Here is a 25122-nt window from a genome sequence, read left to right as displayed (position 1 = left end):
GAAGCACAAAGAATCAATCATCATAATCAGTTGCATGAAAACAAAGCAAAATTGTCAAAATACAAATAAGTTTGCAAATTATCACTGTCCCAATTGTGACTGATGTCAGGTCAAATACTAGCATAATGAGCCATCTCCATGCTCATGCTGCTCCACTCAGTCAAGGGCACTTACCTGCGCTGGTATCACAAAAAGGCACCCATTACACTCTGTAAAGTGGCTGGTGTTAGCAAGGATATTGAACAGTGGAAACCATGTCAAAGAAGACATTGGAGCTTGCCACAAATCTTGTCAAATCATCCAACCCATACCAACAGAGAAAATGATGATGATGAGACATGACATGTTCGGAGAAGAAAAGTAATACCCAACGGTTTACAAATTTGCCAGAAAAGCAGATTTATTTTGTATATCATGCTGATGAGTGGAAAAGAATTTTTATATTCTAATCACGAAACGTCGTACATGATTAACTAACGGCAAGTTTTGTTTTTGTTTTTTTCTCTTCTATTTTGTTCTGTGTGTGCCATAAATATCGCCATCTGTTAGGAAAAAAATTGTAGTTAGAATTAGTAGTTCTTTGACTGCTATTTCTAAATTTTCAGTATGTTTGTGAGGCAGCTCATGCTGATCCCTATATGTTTATAATTATAAATAGTTTTACCGATAAAGGCTTTTTTGCATTCCGAACTACTTGGCAAAATTGTTAATTATTAACTTTATTAACTAATTGGCAATTCTCTGCCCTATATCTCTCTCTATATATATATATATATCATCATCATCGTTTAACGTCCGCTTTCCATGCTAGCATGGGTTGGACGATTTGACTGAGGACTGGTGCAACCGGATGGCTACACCAGGCTCCAATCTAATTTGGCAGAGTTTCTACAGCTGGATGCCCTTCCTAACGCCAACCACTCAGAGAGTGTAGTGGGTGCTTTTACGTGCCACCCGCACGAAAACGGCCACGCTCGAAATGGTGTCTTTTATGTGCCACCCGCACAAGAGCCAGTCCAGGGGCAATGGCAACGATCTCGCTCGAAAACCCTACAAGGCCAGTCAAGCGGTACTGGCAACGGTCACGCTCAGGATGGTACATCTTATGTGCCACCCGCACAAGAGCCAGTCCAGGGGCACTGGCAACGATATATATATATATATATATATATATATAAAAAATTTTAGGAATGGAGAAAACGCATGTTATAATTGCATACTTTATTCCTACATATGTTTCAAAGGATTACAACCTATGTGATCCATAGGGATCTGTGATATTAAAATTGTAACCTTCTCATCAGGGAAAGCATGGGAATCATCTTAAACGTAAGACATTATTACCGAGTATGTGTATATGTGTGTATATGTATATACATATATATATATATATATATATAAACACATATATATATATGTATATATATGTATGTATGTGTATGTATGTATACATGAGAACACTCGAATTCTTTTTCTTTTATATATATGTATTTGTATGTATGTATGTATGTATGTATGGATGTGCATGCATGTGTTTACGTATGTGTTTGTATACATGTATGTATATGTATATGCGTGTGTATGGGGACAAGCACACATATGTGTATATTTGCATATATGTGGGTATGTATGTGCATGTATGTAGATGTGGACGTATGCGTGTATATATGTGTGTGTGTATGTATGTATGTGTGTGTATGTGTATGTGTATGTGTATGGATATATATATATATGTGTGTGTGTATATATACACATACATATGTGTATATATGTGTGTATATGTATGTATGTATGTGTATATGTGTATATGTATTTATGTATGCATGTATGTTTTCACACATTTATATGTATGTGTTGTCCAACCTACTATCCGGCAGCGTCCAATTCTCTAACGGTCTTTTTCAAATGAATCACGTCGTAACCTTATCCATCTATTGTTTTTCATACTCGGTCATAATGTCTTACGTTTAAGATGATTCCCATGCTTTCCCTGATGAGAAGGTTACAATTTTAATATCACAGATCCCTATGGATCACATAGGTTGTAATCCTTTGAAACATATGTAGGAATAAAGTATGCAATTATAACATGCGTTTTCTCCATTCCTTAAATTTTTAAATATACTCAAATACCCAAAATTTCAAGGACTTCCTGCCTTAAAAACAGGAACAACACCAAAGTTATTTTGTGTTCTTTGCTACATTGGTTTCTATTAACCCATTTATTCTATCCGAAGAATTATTATTCATTAAGATAGAAGAAATACATATAATTAAATATATTTTAAACAGGTCCATAATTAAACCTGCTACCGTAATAGTTTCCAAAAATGGAGTTATTTAACATCAACGCATCACTTAAGGACATACCCATTCCACCAAAGAATGCATTCCTTAAGCAGCTTATCAGTAAGACAAACTCTTTTATAAACCGAGTGAGATGGATAACATATTTCTTCGATAACAAGAATGACCTACAAAAAAACAAGGACCCATATTCGGATTTTAAAAAACTATTCAAATCCAAGAACTACCCACCAACTAACTCAAAACTTAAGCAATTCGAAGAAGAACTGTGGTCAATAGTGAAAAACGTGAAATTTCAGAAATCACCACTAAGAAATAATCACCTCAGATACCTAAACAACTTAACAAAGGAAATAAATAGCATTAACGGATTACTAGTTAAGTCCGACAAAACAGGAAATATGTACAAATTATCTAAGGAACATTACAATGATCTACTAAAAAGAGAAATAGAAAAAAACTACAGAATCACAAGTAAAACAACACTTAGGAATGCTAACCTTGAAGCGAAAAAAATCATGGAGGAATATGATTTACAAAAGAGAACTGAACCTTTAAACCCAAAACAACCCTATTTCGTTTTAAAAGACCATAAGATAAACTTTTGGAATAGCCCTAAATTACGTCTAATTTGTCCATCAAAATCAGATATTGGTATTCTTAGCAAAAATATACTTGATAAATACATTCCTACTTTAGTTAACAAATTAAAATTTAATTTATGGTCTAATTCTTTGTAGGTAGTTGACTGGTTTCGCAATATTAACAACAAAAACAATGCCAAATTTATCCAATTTGACATTTCTAATTTTTATCCCTCAATTAACCCCATTATTTTAAACAAAGCACTTTGGTTTGCTCACAAGAAGGCAGGTATGCCTAGAGATGAATTTAAAGTTATTAAAGCAACTAAAAATTCCATAATTAAGTTCAATAAAAAACTATGGATATGTAAGGACACCCCAGAAGGATTCGACGTTCCTATGGGAAGTTCCGATTCAGCTCAAATTGCAGACTTAGTATGCACATACGTTCTATACGAATTAGAAGACCAATTCCCAAATGTTAAGGGTGGTCTATACAGAGACGATTGTCTATTATACTTAGAGAACACCACAAATCAAAAAATACAAAAAATTAAAAATAAATTAGCTAGGTTTTTTAGCAGAATGGGCTTTGGTATAGTATTTGAAGATGAAACATCTATAGCTAACTTCTTGGACGTCACTTTAACATTCTTCCCGTATCACAAACCCTCCACTAACCTAAAATATATCAGCAAATCCAGCAATCATCCAAATTCAGTAACGAGAAATTTGGTCAAAAATATTTCACTTAGAATATCCAATCTTTCTACGAATGAATGCATCTTCAATAAGGAGGCTGAATTTTACAATTTAGCTTTATTAAAAGCCGGTTACAGAGAAAAGGTTAATTATATAGATTCTAATTATGAAACCGATATGAGTAGTAATAATAGTAATATTCTTAATAGCAATAGTAATAATGATACAGTTTTTAATTTAAATAATAACAATAAATACGAAGATAACCTCAATCATAAATTACCTAACGATAGAAACAAGCTTAACATTCTTTCACAAAATAAGGGAAATAACAGTCAAATAAAACCTTGTTTCAACGATAATAATAAACTAAGACTATTTATAAACAATACCGGAAAACATTCTAAACCAGAACCTAATAAATATGTCTGGGTAGTTCTTCCTTACAGTAAAAATGTAAAAACAAACTTGGTATCCCAGTTCCAAAATGCTATAAATAAGAACTTCCCTAAACATTCTCACTACTCCCAAGTCATAAACACACACAAGATTAGATTCGGTTTCTCTAACATGAAGAACATCTCACAGATAATATCTGCACACAATATGAGGCTTTTGCATCCAATAGAGAGTTCAAACAGTAATAACATTGAACCAAACATTATTAACCCTTACCAAAATAACAATAATAACACTAATAATAATAATATGGGGAACAATAATAATAACACGACACATAATAGTAATAGTCACAACAACAAAATCATTATTTCAGAAGTCGATAGCAAAAGAATTAGTTTTTTAAGTGAAAATGTGAAACTCAGAAACACTATCTACCAATGCCAAGTTAGTACTCCCCAAAATACTCACTTTTATGTAGGTTCTTCCTCTACACCATTATCCACTAGAATTTCTAACCATTTTTCATCCTTTAGAGATAGAAACAAACGTAATTCCACGGGCCTTAGCAAACTAATTTGGGATCTTAAAGATAATAACATTAAATTTAAACTAGACTGTCTTATTCTTTCTATTTCTAAGCCATATGAAAAGGGTGGAAAATTCTGCAATATTTGTGTTACAGAACTCCTCTTCATTTTATTTTCAAAGAATAATCTGGTAAATACTTTCATAGAACATTCTTACAAATGTAAACACTGGCAAAAACATACATTTTCTGCATTCATATAACAGTAAATTTTTTTAAACGCTATCATATTTACCCGTAATAAGTAAATTCTTCAAATAGTTCTAATAAAACATACTATTATTCCCTCAAACATTAGAAGATTAAAATTATTTACGATTCAAATTATTTATCTAAACTTTCGTAATTTATTAACCTAAATTAGAGCATATTTTAAATATTGATAAACTCTTGTAACAACCAAAACATACAAAATTTATGTACGTCTGAATATACTGGTATGGGTTTTTTTATATATACGCGTGTATCTGTGAGAGAAAATGTGTACATGTGTGTGTCTGTGTATACATATTCAGGGTTTTGTATAAACTAGAGGTGTTTCTATAGACTTCTTTGTGTACATATACGCATTATCATTTATATTTTTACTTTTACCCTTATATTTACTCTTATTAATATTTTTTTTTTTAAATATATCAATATGCATTTACGTATGATTTTTTGGATGTATGTACATTTTCGTGTAAAGATGTATTTATTTACACATAGGTTTATTTAAATATTCATATATGAGTGTACTTGTGAATAAGTATGGGAGCATATTTGTGTAGATGAGTCTTTTTTATATATAAAAAAATACATGTCCATATTTAGATGTATGTGCGTGTGTAAATATACATGTGTGTATATGATTGTGTATACAAGTTTATGTGAGTGTGTATGTCCACATGTGTATGTATAAATATGTATGTATATGTGTATATATATGTGTGTGTCTGTGTATATGTGTATGAAAAACTAGAGGTAGTCGATAGCTTCCGCTATCTGGGCGACCAAGTTAGTAGTGGGGGTGGGTGCGCTGAAAGTGTAGCTGCTAGAATAAGAATAGCCTGGGCAAAGTTTAGAGAGCTCTTACCCCTGCTGGCGACAAAGGGACTCTCACTCAGAGTAAAAGGCAGACTGTATGACGCATGCGTACAAACAACCATGCTACATGGCAGTGAAACATGGGCTGTAACTGCTGAGGACATACGTAAGCTCGCAAGGAATGAAGCCAGTATGCTCCGTTGGATGTGTAATGTCAATGTGAATACCCGTCAGAGTGTAAGTATCTTGAGAGAAAAGCTGAACATTAGAAGCATCAGTTGTGGCGTGCAAGAGAGACGATTGCGCTGGTATGGACATGTGGTGAGAATGGAGGAGGATAGCTGCGTGAAAAAGTGCCACACCCTAACAGTTGAGGGAACCCGTGGAAGAGGTAGGCCCAGGAAGACCTGGGCTGAGGTGGTGAGGCAAGACCTTCGTACATTGGGCCTCACCGAGGCGATGACTACGGACCGAGACCTTTGGAAATGGGCTGTGCGTGAGAAGACCCGGCAAGCCAAGTAAGATCGTTGCCAGTGCCCCTGGACTGGTTCTTGTGCGGGTGGCACATGAGATGCACCATTTTGAGCGTGGCCGTTGCCAGTACCGCCTGACTGGCTCCTGTAGGATTTTCGAGCGAGATCGTTGCCAGTGCCCCTGGACTGGCTTGTGCGGGTGGCACATAAAAGACACCATTTCGAGCGTGGCCGTTTTCGTGCGGGTGACACGTAAAAGCACCCACTACACTCTCTGAGTGGTTGGCGTTAGGAAGGGCATCCAGCTGTAGAAACTCTGCCAAATCAGACTGGAGCCTGGTGTTGCCATCCGGTTTCACCAGTCCTCAGTCAAATCGTCCAACCCATGCTAGCATGGAAAGCGGACGTTAAACGATGATGATGATGATGATGATGATATATATATATATATATATATATATATATATATATATATATATATATGGGAGAATATACAAATAATAACAACAGACGAGGACAGGTGGTGTAAATAACAAAAGTATATATTAGTATGACGCTCGGGAATACGGAAAGTCTTTGACGTTTTGAGCTACGCTCTTCAACAGAAAGAATACGGAGACAAGGAGAAAAACACGGAGAAAAAAAATTGATATATATATATATATATATATTTATATGTATGTATATGTATACATATATGTATATATGTATATATGTATATTATATATATATATATATATATATATATATATATATATATATATATATATATATATACACACATATATATATATATATATATGGATATGTGTGTGTGTGAGTGTATCTGTGTGTATGTATGTATATATGTATACTTGTGTGGGTGTGTGTACGTATGTTTGTAGGTATATATGTATGTATTTGTATGTATGTATGTATGTGCATGTGTGTGTTTACGTATGTGTTTGTATACATGTATGTATATGTATATGCGTATCTGTTTATTTGGTTATAGGCGTAGATGTATATGTATATGTATGTGTATGTGTCTATTTCTATTTATACATGTATGTGTATGGGGACAAGCACACATATGTGTATATTTGTATATACGTGGGTACGTATGTGCATGTATGTAGATGTGGACGTATGTGTGTATATATGTATGTATGTGTATGTGTATGTGTATCATCATCGTCGTTTAACGTCCGCTTTCCATGCTAGCATGGGTTGGATGATTTGACTGAGGACTGGTGAAACCGGATGGCAACACCAGGCTCCAATCTAATTTGGCAGAGTTTCTACAGCTGGATGCCCTTCCTAACGCCAACCACTCAGAGAGTGTAGTGGGTGCTTTTACGTGTCACCCGCACGAAAACAGCCACGCTCGAAATGGTGTCTTTTATGTGCCACCCGCACAAGCCAGTCCAGGGGCACTGGCAACGATCTCACTCGAAAACCCTACAAGGCCAGTCAGGCGGTACTGGCAACGGCCACGCTCAAAATGGTGCATCTCATGTGCCACCCGCACAAGAGCCAGTCCGGGGGCACTGGCAACGATCTTACTTGGCTTGCCGGGTCTTCTCACGCACAGCACATTTCCAAAAGTCTCGGTCAGTAGTCATCGCCTCGGTGAAGCCCAATGTACGAAGGTCTTGCCTCACCACCTCAGCCCAGGTCTTCCTGGGCCTACCTCTTCCACAGGTTCCCTCAACTGTTAGGGTGTGGCACTTTTTCACGCAGCTATCCTCATCCATTCTCACCACATGTCCATACCAGCGCAATCGTCTCTCTTGCACACCACAACTGATGCTTATATATATATATATATATATATATATATATATATATATGTATATATATACACATACATATGTGTATATATGTGTGTATATGTATGTATGTATGTATGTGTATATGTATTTATGTATGCATGTATGTTTTCACACATTTATATGTATGTGTTGTCCAACCTACTATCCGGCAGCGTCCAATTCTCTAACGGTTTTTTTCAAATGAATCACTTCATAACCTTATCCATCTATTGTTTTTCATACTCGGTCATAATGTCTTACGTTTAAGATGATTCCCATGCTTTCCCTGATGAGAAGGTTACAATTTTAATATCACAGATCCCTATGGATCACATAGGTTGTAATCCTTTGAAACATATGTAGGAATAAAGTATGCAATTATAACATGCGTTTTCTCCATTCCTTAAATTTTTAAATATACTGAAATACCCAAAATTTCAAGGACTTCCTGCCTTAAAAACAGGAACAACACCAAAGTTATTTTGTGTTCTTTGCTACATTGGTTTCTATTAACCCATTTATTCTATCCGAAGAATTATTATTCATTAAGATAGAAGAAATACATATAATTAATTTTTTATATATATATATATATATATATATATATATATATATATATATATATATATATATATATATATATATATATATATATTCTTTTACTTGTGTCGGTCATTTGACTGCAGCCATGCTGGAGCACTGCCTATAGTTAAAAAAATCGCCCCAGGAATTATTCTTTGCAAGCCTAGTACTTATCCTATCAGTTCTTTTGTCAAACTTATAGGTCATGGGGACATAAACACACAAACACACACACACATTACCGAAATCCCAAAGAAAATAATTCTCCTTGTGAGGTATTTACTGCCTGTCCCCCCCCTCTCTCTCTCTCCTCTCTCTTTCTTCGATTTCTAACCAGTCCACCATCTCCCCCCACCCTAACTCTATATAAACCAGTTCAATATCCCACCTTCTCCAAACTTACTTCGAATATCTTCTGCTGACAGAATATGAAATCCAGAATATGAACAGCTAAGAACTTCCAACCTTTCATATACTCCTATTTCAGCGTTGATCATAATCCCCCCACCCACATCCATTCTTTATTATCTATCTATTTCTTTACCATGTAAACATCGCCCATTAGATACATTTCCCTTGTCTTAAATTCACGCATTCCTTTTAATCACCACGCTTCACTTATTTATTTTTTCTTTACTTTATTCCAGTTTATCGTTCCTTAAACTCATTCTCTCTAAATCTATCTCAATTTGTCTACCATAGTATAAAAGTGCAGAAGTGGCTCTCCCTTTAAACTTACTGGCTCGAGGTATATCCGCCCCCCCGCCCCTTCTACCAGTACTGGAAGTTCTTATCCTCTGTCATCCTTGGTTGTCTCCCGCGAACACTTCTAGGGGCCTAATGCCATCCCCTCCCCTACCCAGGGTTTTATCAATCTTAAGGCGCATAGAGATGGTGGAGTGTATGCAGATTGTAGACATTGTTTTGTTTATGAATTCTGCCAAATGCAAGCTTTCTTTTCAGGTACAGGACACTGCTTTCCCTCATCCTAGGGTCTCACATGCCCACACCTCTCACACTGTCAGAATTAGCACTCTCAACTTCGGCACACTGAAAGGTGGGTCCGGTGAGATTGCTGAGATGCTTGAACGGAGATATGTAGATTTGTGCTGCATCCAAGAAGTAAGGTGGAGAGGATGTTCTGCTAGGTTCCTCACAGGCAAAGAACACAGGTACAAGATTTTCTGGGCAGGGAACACTGACCGGGTCACGGGTGTGGGAATACTTCTTGCAGAGAAATGGGTTGATAAGGTAACCGAGGAAGTCAGAGTATGTGACAGAGTACGTAAGATTAGACTAGTGCTTCACCATAGGTTAGCTACCATCATCTCAGCCTATGCCCCTCAACCGGGGCTGCCGGATGGGCAGAAAGACCAATTCTATGAGACCCTGTTGCAAACTACCTCACTGACGAATGACAGGGACCTTCTCTTTGTGGCTGGTGATTTCAATGGTCATGTTAGACAACATGCAGGGGGCTTCCATGGCGTACATGGAGGCTATAGCTTCAGTTCCCGCAATGAGGAGGGAACCAGACTGCTGGAGTTCTGTGATGCAACCAATCTTATGGTTTGCAATACCAACTTCAGGATAACTGCCTGTCACCTAGTCACCTACTGTTCCGGTAGACACACTAGCCAAATTGATTACATTCTTGCCAGAAATAGGGAAAGAGGACGGTTTATAAATGCCAAAACCTTCCCAGGCAAAGAATGTACCCCTCAACACAGATTAGTAGTAAGCGACTTCAGGATCACGGCTAAATGGTTACCCAGAAGTAGACCAGCTTGGAGGAGAAGGGTCTGGAAGCCTAAAGATCCTGCAAATAGAGAGAGATTTAGAAATGTCTTACTCGAAGCATTTGATTAAATAGAAGGGGATATAGCATCACATAACGTCGAAGACAATTGGAGGTTTCTACGGGACAACCTGCTGAGAGCCATCAACCAGATCTGTGGCTGGTGCAAAGTCCCCTCTCGACCCAAAGTAACGTGGTGGTGGAACAATGTTGTTGACAGAGCTATTAGACAAAAGAAGCAGGCTTGGAAGGACTGGAAGAACGGAGGTAGCAGGGAATTGTATCAGACTGCCAGAAGGGAAGCTAGGAGACAGGTTTACTTAGTCACAAGGGAAGCAAATAAGAAAAAAATTTGCCAATGTTCTGTGCTGTGAGGACCAAAGACTTGAGGTATTTCGGGTTGCAAGACAGTGTGTGAGAGAGAATTGTGATGTCGTAGGAGAGAAATGTGACCGCTTGGATGATGGCCCACTTGCACTAAATGAGGTTGCAAAGAGAGAGGTCTGGAGACGCCACTATGAAAGGCTGCTTAATAAAGAGAATGAATGGGAGGAAGAGAGACTGCCGCATGTCGACCCAACAGAGAGACCAGCTATCCTAATTGACAGTACCTTGGTAAATAAAGCGATCAAAAGTATGAAGACAAGGAAAGCCCCCGGCACATCAGAAATCACTGCAGAGATGCTCAAAATATCTGGCAGTGTCGGCTATAGCCTAGTCACCCCCATATAGTTAATCAGGTTATACACAAAGGAGTCATATCCAATGACTGGTGTAGAAGCACAAAGGTAAAGGTGACGCTTTAGACACAAACAATTACAGAGGTATCAAGTTGTTGGATCAGGAAATGAAGGTCACTAAGAGGGTCATAGCCCAACAAATTAGGGAGACAGTCAGTTTAGATGAGATGCAGTTTGGGTTTGTGCCAGGGAAAAGCACCACTGGTGCTATATTTCTGGTAAGACATCTGCAGGAAAAATATATGCCAAAGATCAACATCTGTACCTGGCTTTTGTTGACATGGAGAAAGCCTTTGACAGGGTCCCCTATACCCTTATCTGGTGGTCAATGAGGAAACTAGGGATAGATGAGTGGTTAGTGAGAGCTGTGCAAGCCATGTACAGAGACGCTGTCAGTAAGGTGAGGGTTGGCAACAAGTACAGTGAAGAATTCTGGGTAGAGGTAGGGGTCCACCAAGGTTCAGTCCTCAGTCCCCTCTTATTTATCATAGTCCTCCAGGCAATAACACAGGAATTCAGGACAGGATGCCCCTGGGAGCTCCTTTATGCTGATGACCTTGCACAAGTTGCTGAGCCACTATCAGAACTAGAGGAGAAGTTTCAGGTGTGGAAGCAAGGACTAGAATCGAAGGGCCTTAGAGTCGACCTAGCTAAAACCAAAGTCCTAATAGGTAGGAAGGTAAACAAAATGCATACCCCTTCAGGTAGATAGCCCTGCTCGATCTGTAGAAAAGGCGTAAGTAGAAACTCTATAAGATGTACCCAGTGTAAGCTATGGACGCATAAGAGGTGCAGCAATATCAAAGGAAGGCTAACTAACAAGATAGTTTTTGTGTGGCAGATGTTCAGGAGCAATAAACACTGTAAATGTGCAGAAAACAACCTTTGCCACAGTCTAGAGAGAAAAACTAGAAATAGTTGATAGCTTCCGCTACCTAGGTGACCAAGTTTGTAGTGGGGGGGGGATGCACAGTGGGGGGGGGGGATGCACAGTGGGGGGGGGGATGCACAGTGGGGGGGGGATGCACAGAAAGTGTAGCTGCTAGAATAAGAATAGCCTGGGCAAAGTTTAGAGAGCTCTTACCTCTGCTGGTGACAAAGGGTCTCTCACTCAGAGTAAAAGGCAGACTGTATGACGCATGTGTACGAACAGTTATGCTTCATGGCAGTGAAACATGGGCTGTGACTACTGAAGACATGCGTAGGCTCACAAGGAATGAAGCCAGTATGCTCCGATGGATGTGTAATGTCAGTGTGCATACTAGTCAGAGTGTAAGTACCTTGAGAGAAAAGTTGGACCTAAGAAGCATCAGTTGTAGTGTGCAAGAGACGATTGCGCTGGTATGGACATGTGGCAAGAATGGATGAGGATAGCTGTGTGAAAAAGTGTCACACCCTAGCAGTTGAGGGAACCTGTGGAAGAGGTAGACCCAGGAAGACTTGGGATGAAGTGGTGAAGCACGACCTTCGAACTTTAGGCCTTACCAAGGCAATGACCAATGACCGGGACCTTTGGAAAATGCAGTAGGTGAGAAGACCCGGCAAGGCAAGTGAGAGCATAATCTGTGACCTCTGCCAGAAGTGTAGCCAGCTCACTTATTCGTATCTTTACTTCATTGGACACTAAAAACTCTGCTTACGAAGACCTGTTGAGGCAAGTGAATTTGGAATTCGAAATTTGAAATCGTAATCAAACCGAACCTGATGACAGGCACCCATGCCAACCTCTCCTTCTTTGGACACTAAACTCTGCTTGCGAAGACCTGTTGGGGCAAGTGAAATCGAAATTGTAATTGAACCATACTCGTTGGCTGGCACCTGCATCAGGGGAGCACTAACAGCACTGTCCAAGCATGTTCATTGCCAGAGCAGCTGTCTGGCTTCCGTGCTAGTGGCTCGTAAATAGCACCATTTGAGCGTAATCGTTACCAGCTGGTGGCACGTCTGAAAATCATTTGAGCGAGGTCGTTGCCAATGCCGCTGGACTGGCTCCCGTGTAAGTGGCATGTAAAAAACACCATTTTGAGCATAACCATTTGACAGTACCGTGTGACTGGCCCTCGTGCCAGTGGCACGTAAAAGCACCCACTACACTCTCGGAGTGGTTGGCGTTAGGAAGGGCATCCAGCTGTAGAAACTCTGCCAGATCAGATTGGAGCCTGGTGCAGCCTTCTGGCTTGCCAGATGATGATGATGATGAGATATATATATACGATGGGCTTCTTTCAGTTTCCATCTACCAAATCCACTGACAAGGCTTTGGTCAGCCCAAGGCTACAAAAGAAGACACTTGCCCAAGATGCCATGCAGTGGGACTGAACCCAGAACCATGTGACTGGGAAGCAAGCTTCTTACCACACAGCCACTCCTGTGCCTATATTTATATATGTGTGTGTGTGTGTGTATGTATATACACACTAATACCTTACTTTATGAGGATCCAGTTTACAAGCTTTTACGAGATGTATTTTCTGGTTACACGTTTTCGCTTTACAAGTGTTCTCCAGGAATGAATTAACTTGTATATCGAGGCATTACTGTATGTGTGTGTGTGTGTGTATATATATATATATATCTCATAAGGCCACATTTGGCGTCTACCTGCTAGAAAGCGGAGTTTAGACTCACAGTTAAGGCCTGCTACCGCCTATATTGCTGTTGTTATCATCAATTATTTATATTTACTGCAGATAATAATAACAATAATAATATCTATATGAATATTCACTTCTGAATATTTACTGCTACTTATTATATGCTTATATATAAATGTTGAATGATGGAAATGATGCTCAACATTGCATTGGTGGAATAATTTCTTTATTTGTGAATTAAAGCTACCATTGGTTTCATGTTATTATAATGCTGCATTAGAAAGATCCAACTCCAATAATACTCAATCACAATAAACATAAACACACCAGAAACACCCCCGAAAGACAATGCAACTGTAGATCTCCAAGCCGCTGCCCTCTAAACAACAACTGTCTCTAGAAAGAACTCATATACAAGACCAAGACCACGGACCCCAATGGAATAGCAAAGACGTATATCGGAATGACGGGCAACTCGTTCAAGGAAAGGTATACACAACATCTGGTGTCATTCAGAGACAAAAACACAAAACATGCAATATCCCCATCAAATATGATATGGACATTGAAGCAAGGTGGAATAAGAAACCCCCAGATAGAATGGAAAATCATTGCTAAAGCCAAAAAATCAGAAGGTGGGGTACCAAATGTGAATTCCGTATTACTAAAAAATTAAACATTATACAATCAACAGGTAAAATCCTAAACATTTGAGATGAGGCTTTCTCTCCCTGCATACACAAACAATATTTTACACTCAAATATTTCAAAGAAGAGCCCCTATACATGAGGGTAACCCTACCAGGATAGTGCCTTTCCTAAATGTGAACACTCATAGCACACAAACTTCACACAAAGAAATATGTCCAAATGATGAACTACCTCAGCACAGAAGTATAAGAACACCATGCTTAGAACAAAAAAAAAGCAAAATAATGCAAAAAATTGATCAAAAAAAATTTGCCAAAAAAGGCAAATTCAAGGGAGACAAACACCCCAAAAGATGCCACTTGAGAGTAACATTCATTGATTCATTGTTTTATTTACGCTAATTTATGAGAAACCCCATGAACAAAGTGAGACTGTTTTCCAAAATGGAGGCAAACACCATGTGATCGGCTTGAAAAATTGTTAAGACACTGTGATATTTTCCTACTTTTATTAAACATGAAACCAATAGTATATATATATATATTGGAAGGTTTGGAGGTGATGTACAGAAATTATACAGAAAAAAATTAAGGTACTCAGAAATCTGGATGTTTGTACATTTACAGAGTTTTCTTAATGTCACATATTAAATAAAGCGCTTTTCACCTAGTCGTGTAGGATATATATAAACTGAAAGAGAAAAAAGAAAGGGATGTTTCTTTCAAAAAGGTGTTACTGCAAAATATTGAATATTTTTGCCAAGTAATAAACTTTTTTATATGGGTGTTCTCTCCTTTAATGAGAAGGATTTGGTTAACAGTAATTGTGTTGAAAATAGATACTGAAGTAAATAATTCTAACACTTACCTCTACGAACCCAGTCTCCATTGTGAATATTTATTACAGTGCCAACTAAATCACTGACCCGATGGCGCTGTTGCCAAAGATAATCCATTGCTTTACGTGCTTTCTCCTGCAAAGTAGGGAAAACAAAGGACATGGAGAAAAGAGGGAGACATAGAATTTAAAATATTAATAAAGATAAATTTTATAATAAAAATACTGAAGTGAGGATGTAGAAAAAGGAGTTTTGAAACAGAAAAATACATGCACACTTAGATGAATAAGTGTTAGTGAAAGGATAGAGAGTAGATATCTTAGTAGAAGCATGCTAAAATTATGGCAACAAAACAGCTTTTACTCATAAAAATTAAACAGGCAATACCTCAAATACAAAGTCACCAGTCAATCGGCTAAGAGCTGCAAATTCCAGAATCATAGTTCCAGCACAAGCAGTACAAGTATCTTTATGCCTGCTTCTAAGATCAGCATCAATACCGTGTAACAAATTTACCTGAAAAAAAAAACAAAAAAATCATGAGATCGTAATGATTAATAAGATTTAAATACTTTAAATCTCATCACCATATCTTTACAATGAAATGCAAGGAGAAATGCAAGGAAACAAATGCAAAAATATAATGCTGCATTAGTAATAGTGGTCTTAGATTATATTAATTGCAAGTCAAGCAAGAGATCTTACCATGGACACTTTATCTTGGACCTACCACATAAAAGATTCTTGAAATATTTTTGGTGAGAGATGAAATCTGGTTCACAGGGAGACCAAAATTTTCTGTCCATATTGGGGAGAATACAAATTTGTATATGTATGTTACATTTATAGATAAAATACTTGGATTATGTGGTGTTGTATTGGCTTCCATCAGCAATAAACTATCTGATTTCCACTTGTGCATACTTCAAATTTCTTTTCAGTGAACCTTTGAACTGCTGTCTTTGTCCTCCTAGTGTGCAATTTCTTTTATTCACCTGGGACTAAAAGAGTTGTTCTAGTAACATATAATCATGGTTATATAGTGGCAAAGCAGACAGAGAAGTGTCAGCATGTATAAACAAAATTGTATAAGATCATGTTTTATATATGCATAAACACAAACATATATATATGTGCATGAATGCATGGACAGAGAAGGTAGGCATGCCTGTGTGGTTAAGAAGCTGGCAATCCAATCATTTGGTTTTGGATTCAGTCCCACTGGGGCTATAGTAGTGTCCCATGCTATAGCTCCAGAGCCAACCAAAGCCTTATGAGTAGATATGGTAGATTGAAATTGAAAGAAGGCTGTGGTATTTGTGTGTGTGAGAGAGAGAGAGAGAGAGAGAGAGAGAGAGAGAGAGAGAGAGTTTGTTTATGTCAGCTTGTCTTGATATACGTAAATGATTGTCAGTAGCATAGTGTTATTCATTACCAGTATTCTGCAAGAACATTTTTCTCAATAAGCCTGTTTGACACATACAAGCATGGAAAAATGGGCATTAAAACTGATGATAATGTGTGTGCACAAGTGTGTATACATACACACACACACAGAGGTATATATCACCTCCTCTAATGTCCCCTCTCTGTTTTGGCAAGACACATGCTTCTGTCTTTGTCACACTCTAACCTTTCATCCTCTCATACAAGTTCCCCTCCTCAAATGCCCTGCCCCTCTCATAATTCCTTGTCTTGTGAGTTACTTGGTTACCCTGCCAGTGCTGGCGCCATGTTAAAAGAATCCAATCCACACTGTAACATGGTTGGCATTTGAGAGGGCATCCAGCTGTAAAAATAATGCCAAAACTAACCTCACCTGTGCTAGTGCCACATAAAAAGCACTGAGTCTACTGTTAGGAAGGGCATCCAACCATAAAATCCCTGCCAAAACAGACACAGTAGCCTAGGATAGTTTTTCTACCTAGTCAGCATGCATGGAAGATTGACATTAAATGATGATGATGATGATGATGATGTGCATATGTGTATATATTGGGTCATCCCATAAATAATGCGTTTTTTTCAATTGCATGAACTAAAAGTCGGAAAGGAACAGGATAAACTACCTGCATCAAGTTGCTGTAAATGCAGGTAGTAATTTTACCTTGTACTTATTCTTAGTGCAAGTTTTGAAGAGTGCAGTTCGAACTTTACAGTTATTTTCTCAAAGCTATAATGGCATATATATATTTGGCATATTTTGCTTTATAAGTTCAATAAAGGCAACAATGCAACGGAAAATGTGAGGAATATTAATGCAGTATATGGGGATCAGACAATAAGTGTAAGCCAGCGTCAACAGTGGTTCCAGAAATTCTGAACGAGAAACTACAGCCTAGAAGATGAGCCTCATACTGGAAGATCTGTGGAGCTCGATGAGGACATCTTGTAAACCCTGGTGGAACAAAAACCCATCATAACTTGAGGAACTAGCAAAAAAGCTTGGATTTGGTCATTGAACCATTCATCAACACCTGTGTGCCATCGGAAAAGTCAGAAAATTGGGTCAATTTGTTCCTCACAAACTTTCCAAGTCTAATCACATGCAGAGACTAAATGTGTTCTCTTCTTTGCTGCCATGTCTCACAAATGAACCTCTTTTGGACCAAATAATGACTACTGACTAGAAATGGATTCTCTATCAAAATATCAAGTACCGAAGACAGTGAGTAGAGACAGAAGAAACACCAGCACCCCAGGCTAAAGAAGGTCTTCACCCATGTAAGGTGTTGTTATCTGTTTGGTGGAGCATGAAAGGTTTAGTCCACTTTGAACTTTTAAATCCAAACCAAATGATAAAAAAGGAGACCTACTGCAGGCAGCATCTGCCAGCATTAGAAGAAAAACGACCATCTTTGGTTTCAAGACGGAAAGTGTTCTTCCATCAGGATAATGCTTGGTGACATACAGCAAAGATAACATTCCAAAGACTGGAGCAGTTTGAATGGGAAACAATGCCCCACCTGCCATATACACTGGACACTGCCCCATGAGAGAGAGAGAGAGAGAGAGAGAGAGGGGGAGAGAGAGGGAGAGAGAGAGAGAGAGGGAGAGAGAGAGAAAGAGAGAGAGAGGCAATGATGTAAAACATACAAAAAACAGCTTGGGTTTGATATACAAAATACAAGCACACATGTAAATAGAAAGCAAAGACTGAAACTTTTCAGATGATAAATATTCAAGTATAAATATATAGATATTTATATATTAACAGGTATCACTATAAATTTTTGAAAATATTTAAATACTAGCAGTATAACCCGATGTTGTCCAGGTGTGACTTATTACACCATCTACGATATGTCTTGCTAGGTGAAAATCAACTAAAAAAGAAAGCCTTATAACGAAAAAACCCTTATGATGTAAATATGTTCATAATTCAAAAGACGATGAAATTAATAGGGAAAGTCTGAAGGCTGTTTTGCGTAACATTATTAAATGTACGTAAATTTCATCTGTCTAATTGGCTATACAAATGTTTGTGCAAAACAACTTTTTGCGCCTCCGTGATTATACATAGCAGGGTAATCTCTTTTTGCAGGAGGTAGGACGGCAATTTCTGATGAAGCAATTGCTGGTGATCTCTTGCTACACAGTTCTGCCAGAATTCTAGCAGATTGGGTAGATGTTGATGCACCATTTTGCATTATGTTCAAAGTAGCTTCTGGAATGTGGTGAATTGCTGCAGTCTGTTACTGTCTTTTTAAACTGGTTGCTTTCTTTCACCAGCAAGCTCTCTTCTTTGGAGACATATTAAACAGAACAACAAAAGTTATAACAGATGACAGGGTCGGTAGTTTTCACATTTTGGTAATTTTTCAGATTAACACCCGCACGATTACCTAACCCTAATCCTAACCGTAACCTTAAACCGTAACCCTAACCCTAAAACCCTAAACCTGACCCTAAAACCGTAACCGTAACACTAACCCTAATCCTAACCTAACCCCTAACCATAACCGTAACACTAACCCTAATCCTAACCTAACCGCTAACCATAACCCTAACACCCTAGTGTTGTCCTGTCTACATAAGCTCCATAGTTTGTATATTTACAAAACATTGATGAACAGGAGTTATATTGTAGTAAATGCTTGTGTGTACGTGTGCATGTATGCGTTTGAGAGAGCGAGAGAGAAGAGGGAGTTTAGAATAACATCTAGAAAGTTAGCAGTTTTATATGCGTTTTCAAATGTGATGGATAGATTTAGATTAGAGACGAATTTGTGTAGATCTTTTCTAGTCCTTTCCAGAGAAGATTTATTAATGGTCTTGGTAAGTAAAGGCGTCGTCTCTATACAGACCTCCTCGGATTTTAGGGAAATGTGAGCGCAGTTGGTGAAGTATATATAACCCAACTAAATCAGTGGCCTGAGCGGAATTGGATGATCCCATGGTTACATCGAACAAGTTGTTACAGTTATTATTATGTTGGTTAGCTTGGCACCAGAGTTTGTTTTCGAAGGATATAAGTGTTTTGTGTGCATTAAGTATTCTGTTGATTTCTAGTGGGGCTATGTTAGTAAAATTCCTAGCGAAAAGAATAGCCTTATTAAGAAGTTTAGGAGAGACAGTGGAGTAGTAGTTGTTAATATCAAATTGAACGAATGAAAAACAGTTTTTGTTATCCAAGGTGTGAAACCATGTAATGACCTCCCCAGTATGGTACCATAGATTAGCGTTTAATTTCTCTTTGACAACAGGTATTATTTTGTCCAGAATATTTTTGCTGACCCTTCCGAGGTCGGATTTGGTAGGGCATATTAGGCATATAGACGGTTTTGTGATAAAATCCTTTTTATGATCTTTGAGGTTGAAGTGTAGCTGCTAGAATAAGAATAAAGTTCACAGAGCTCTTACCTCTGCTGGCGACAAAGGGCCTCTCACACAGAGTAAAAGGCAGACTGTATCACGCATGTGTACAAACAGCCATGCTACATGGCAGTGAAACATAGGCCGTGACTACTGAGGACATGCGTAAGCTCGCAAGGAATGAAGCCAGTATGCTCCAATGGATGAATAATGTTAATGTGCATACCCGACAGAGTGTAAGTATCTTGAGAGAAAAGTTGAACCTAAGAAGCATCAGTTGTGCTATGCAATAGAGACGATTGCGCTGGTATGGATGTGTGACGAGAATGGATGAGGATAGCTGTGTGAAAAAGTGCCACACCCTAGCGGTTGAGGGAACCCGTGGAAGAGGCAGGCCCAAGAATACCTGGGATGAGGTGGTGAAACACGACCTCCGAACATTAGGCCTCATCGAGGCAATGACTTCTGACCGAGACCTTTGGAAATATGTTGTGCGTGAGAAGACCCGGCAAGCCAAGTGAGACCAAACTCCAAGGCCTCTGCCAGGGATGTAGCCAGCCCACATACGAGTAACATTCCTTCTTTGGACACTAAACTCCGCTTGCGAAGACCTGTTGAAGCAAGTGAAATCGAAATCGAACTAAATTTGTAAACTGGTACCCATGCCAACGTCTCTTCATTGAACACTAAACTCGGCTTGCGAAGACCTGTTGGGGCAAGCGAAATCGAAATCGTGATGACACCTGTACCAGTAGATCACTAAGAGCACCGTCCGAGCGTGATCGTTGCCAGAGCACCATCTGTCTGGCTTCCGTGCCGGTGGCACGTAAATAGCACCATTTGAGCGTGATCGTTACCAATGTTGCCTTCCTGGTACTTGAATACGTGAAAAGACATTCGAGCGAGTTCGTTGCCAGTACCGCTGGACTGGCTCCTGTGCAGGTGGCACATAAAATACACCATTTCGAGCGTGGCCGTTGCCAGTACCTCCTGACTGGCCTTTGGGCCGGTGGCACGTAAAAGCACCCACTACACTCTCGGAGTGGTTGGCGTTAGGAGGGGCATCCAGCTGTAGAAACTCTGCCAAATCAGATTGGAGCCTGGTGTAGCCATCTGGTTCACCAGTCCTCAGTCAAATCGTCCAACCTATCTGAACATCTGCCACATGTAAAAACTTCCTAGTTAACCTGCCTTTGATATTGCTGCACCTCTTATGTGTCCATAGCTTGTACTGGGTACATCTTATAGAGTTTCTACCTACACTTTTTCTACAGATCAAGCCGGGCCATCTACCTGAAGTGGTTTGTGTTTAACCAGACATTTTACTTGGTAGTTCTAAAGCATTTCTAAAACACGGTGAGATGAAAACTCCCCAACCAGTGGCAAAGTAGAGAGTGGTATTTTCATCACGACAATGTACCTGCACACACACCCTTGAATGTTAGACAGTTTTTGACCATTTACCTATTCTCTCTATTCATCCGATCTTGCTTCCTGCAACTTCGTTTTTGTTGTTATCCTGAATGAAAAAAGTCCTTAAAGGAAAATGTTTTGCAGATGTGGAAGAGATGGAGAAAACAAACAATGGAGGTATTAAAAGGTATCACTTCACAAGAGGTCTAAGACTGTCTTGAACAGTGGAAAACACATCTGGACAAATGCATTGCTTCAAATAGAGAATACTTTAATGGTGATAAAAGTATAAACATGCAAAACTAAGTGAATAAAATAATATTGCAAAATTCCAATTTCTTTCGGGTACTTCCTCGTATATACATACATATATACATACTTACACACACACACACACATACATATGTATATATACATATATACACACACACACATATATATATACCTATATATATATATACACACACGCACACACATACATATATGCATACAGCTTTGGCCTGAAACTCATTTACTCAATAACTGAAAACAGTATAATAAACATTCTAGAGTCTATCTCATCAATAATTAGTATTTGTTGTGTCCTCTTACTGCTTTTATAACCACTTTTGTGTGTTTTTGCATACTTGAAAGTACATTGGTGCAAGTGACTGAGTCAATTTTCTGCCACTCTTTGTGTGACACTAAAAATTTTCCTATTTTTTCAGTGAATATGTTATTGATAACTTATCAGTGGTTAATATTTGCTGAAAATGCATTCAAAGAAACAGATTCCTGAATCTCAAAGGGCACAAATCATTTCATTATCCAGTGAAGGATTCTCCCAAATTGAAATTGCAAAAAAATTGAAATGCTCAAGAAAAGATGTCCATCAAAAGGTACAATGAGACTAGTGCTTTCAAAAACTGCAAAGAATATGGTCACATAAAGTGTACAACGACAAGGAAAGATAAGTTGCTGAAGAGGACATCTCTGGCAGGTAGGAAAAAGATCTCTTTTGATGTAGCTGCTGAGTTTCGGGTGGCAACGAACAAATATTAACCACACAATGAGAAGAAGGTTGTTAGAAACTGGGCTCAAAGGATGTAAGGCCAGCAAGAAACCGCTGCTGTCGGAGGTGAACATGAAGAAGTGACTGTCTTGGGTAAAAGAGCATGATGATTGGACTGATGATGATTGGGCTAAAATTGTTTGGAATGATGAAAGTAATTTTGATGTAGGTTCTCCATATTCATTTCAACCACTTTACTAGGTATAACTGAAATTCTTACACTTGTACAAATTTTTTTATTGAATACCAAAAATGATCAGTAAATGTTGGGGCTGTTTGCTTGCCGTAGAGTTGAGAAAGCTTATTGGCAATCTTTCGTTTTGACTCAAAGGCACGCGTGCGCAGCTCAGCTGTTACCATATGGTGTTCGGTAAATTCCATAAATTTTTGTTATTTATTTATTTTTGTGGGTGGAAATGTACATTCTGTTTGAAATCAGCATAAAGTGAAAGAGAGAGGCAATGGACATGGACGTGTGCGTATGCTGATGGGGAGTGCGAGGCAGAAAGTGTGTATGTGTGTGAGAGAGAGAGAGGTGTGGGTTGCTGTGTGTGAGAGACACAGAGAGAGGTGTGGGTTGCTGTGTATGAGAGAGAGAGAGAGAGAGAGAGAGAGAGAGAGTGACAGTGTGTATTTTTTATTTATTTTTTCTCGCATCATTTTTGAGTGTGTGAGACTGAGAGAAAGGAGAGGTGTGTTGCTGTGTGTGACAGAGAGAGAGAGAGAGAGAGAGAGAGAGCATAAATTTCATTTATCTACTTTTTCTTGCATCTTTTTTAGTGTGATTCACTGAGAAAGAGAGAGAGAGAGAGAGAGAGAGAGAGAGAGAGAGAGAGGTGTGTTGTCAGAGAGAGATGCAAAACAAAATAGGCATGAGAACACACACCTTCATTCACTCAGTCACTCTGACACTTTCTCTCTCTCCCTCACACAGACATATAAAAGACATGTATGCCTATGTATTTATGTATGTACGTGTATATAACAGATAATGGGTGTACGAATGTATTTGTGTGGGTGTGTGACTGACCCTAGCCATTTTAAACATACGACAACACCTCTCTCTCTCTCAGTCAATGATTCACACTTACTCACTAAAAAAGGATGCAAGAAAAACTAAATGAATAAAAAAAATTTATGCTATCACTCTCTCTCTCTCTCTCTCTCATACACACACAGAGCAAGACACACCTTCTCTCTCTCTCTCTCTCTCTCTCTCTCAGTCAATCACACATTCAATAAGATAGGAGATCAGGTAAATAAATAAAATTTACGCTCTCTCTCTCTCTCTCTCTCACTCTCTCTTTGTCGCACACACACACACACAGCAATACACATTTTCTCTCTCTCTCTCTGACAACACATACCTCTCTCTCTCAGTCAATTTCACTCACACATTCACTCAAAAAAGATGCAAGAAAAATTAAATTTAAAAAATGTATGCTGTCACTCTCTCTCACACACAAATACACAGTAACACACACATACACACACACACTTTCTGTCCCCCCCCCCATCAACACATACACATGTACATGTCCATTTCCTCTCTCTTTCACTTTATGCTAACTTCAAACAAAATGACATAGCCAATTTATCATCCTGGATGTGTGGTCTCAACAGTCAAATTTGGAGGAAGAAGCATAAGGGTTTGGGGCTGTATGTCTTCAGGCCCAGGAATGTTGTTCACTTGTGAGGGCAGAATGAATTCCAACAATTACACCATTATGTTAGATCAAGTTTATCATTCAACCATGGTAGTGGTTGAATATATTAAGCCCACCATGTTGTCAATCGCAGCAGCTTCCAAGCTTCACCACTAATTCAGTTCTCAACTAAATTGCAAACTGTTAATAGTTTTAAAGAGGACACTTCCTCAGCTACACTTTGGCATATATAGTTTGAGATTTGGTTCAGTAGAAAAAAGTTATGTCAAAATATCTGTGACCTCAAAGGGCGGGGCAGCAAGGTAGATATTCATCTTCAATTAACACAATTTTTTAAAATTTTAGATTAAAAGTATACCTTTCTTAGGCTTAAATGATGGAAAAATGCATGAGGAATTCAGAATCGCTAGTTGCATTGAACAAAAATTAGTATAGAAAGAGTTACGAAGTAAAATGTTACAAAATTTCATGTCAGGAAGTAAGGGAGTAATGCTTCAGCAATAAGAATAAAGAATATATTTGTATAATAAATGTTTACTTTCCAAGGTGGCGAGCTGGCAGAAACATTAGCAAACTGGGCAAAATGCTTAACAGTATTTTGTCTGTCTTTATGTTTTTGAGTTCAAATTTCACCGAGGTCGACTTTGACGTAAAGATTATTTAATTAATTATTTTTTAACTAAACACTTTCAAACTTCCGATACTGGTAGAATATGTCACATAGAAAAGGGCTTATTCTTAACGTCTTTGACAAAATTTTCTATTTTAGAAGCAATATTCCGTTTGTCTTTATGTTCTGAGTTCAAATTCCGCCAAGGTTGACTTTGCCTTTCATCCATTTTCGATCTATTCAATTAGACGTACAGATTATTTAATCAATTTTTTTAACTAAACACTTTCAAACTTCCAATACTGGTGGAATGTGTCACATAGAACAGGGTTTACTCATAACGTTTTTGACAAAATTTTGTATTTTAGAAGTTATTCCGTCAGAAGTTACAGAGTGACATTGGACAAATTTGTGTTTGGTAAGTGCCAATACACGAAACTCTCAGCTTTTGACTAACTCTCTAACTTCTTCTGATGGTATATATACATAT

The 25122-nt window shown here is 38.3% G+C and overlaps 1 protein-coding gene across 2 annotated transcripts in view; it reads right to left on the bottom strand.

The window, feature by feature from the left end:
• LOC106874050 (ER degradation-enhancing alpha-mannosidase-like protein 3) overlaps window positions 1-25122 on the bottom strand; it is a 465143-nt gene that overhangs the window by 246703 nt on the left and 193318 nt on the right. For both annotated transcript variants that reach the window (XM_089356169.1, XM_089356161.1), the window contains exons 7-8: window positions 15464-15592; window positions 15106-15211 (exon numbers count right to left, since the gene is read on the bottom strand). In XM_089356169.1, coding sequence (XP_089212295.1) covers window positions 15106-15211; window positions 15464-15592 — 235 coding nt within the window. The remainder of the gene's footprint in view (window positions 1-15105; window positions 15212-15463; window positions 15593-25122) is intronic.

This window comes from Octopus bimaculoides, chromosome 1 (assembly GCF_046866305.1).
Source record: "Octopus bimaculoides isolate indiv1 chromosome 1, ASM4686630v1, whole genome shotgun sequence".
NCBI lineage: Eukaryota > Metazoa > Mollusca > Cephalopoda > Octopoda > Octopodidae > Octopus > Octopus bimaculoides.
Note: the sequence above shows the minus strand (reverse complement) of the source record. Positions and strands in the feature narration are given on the sequence as shown.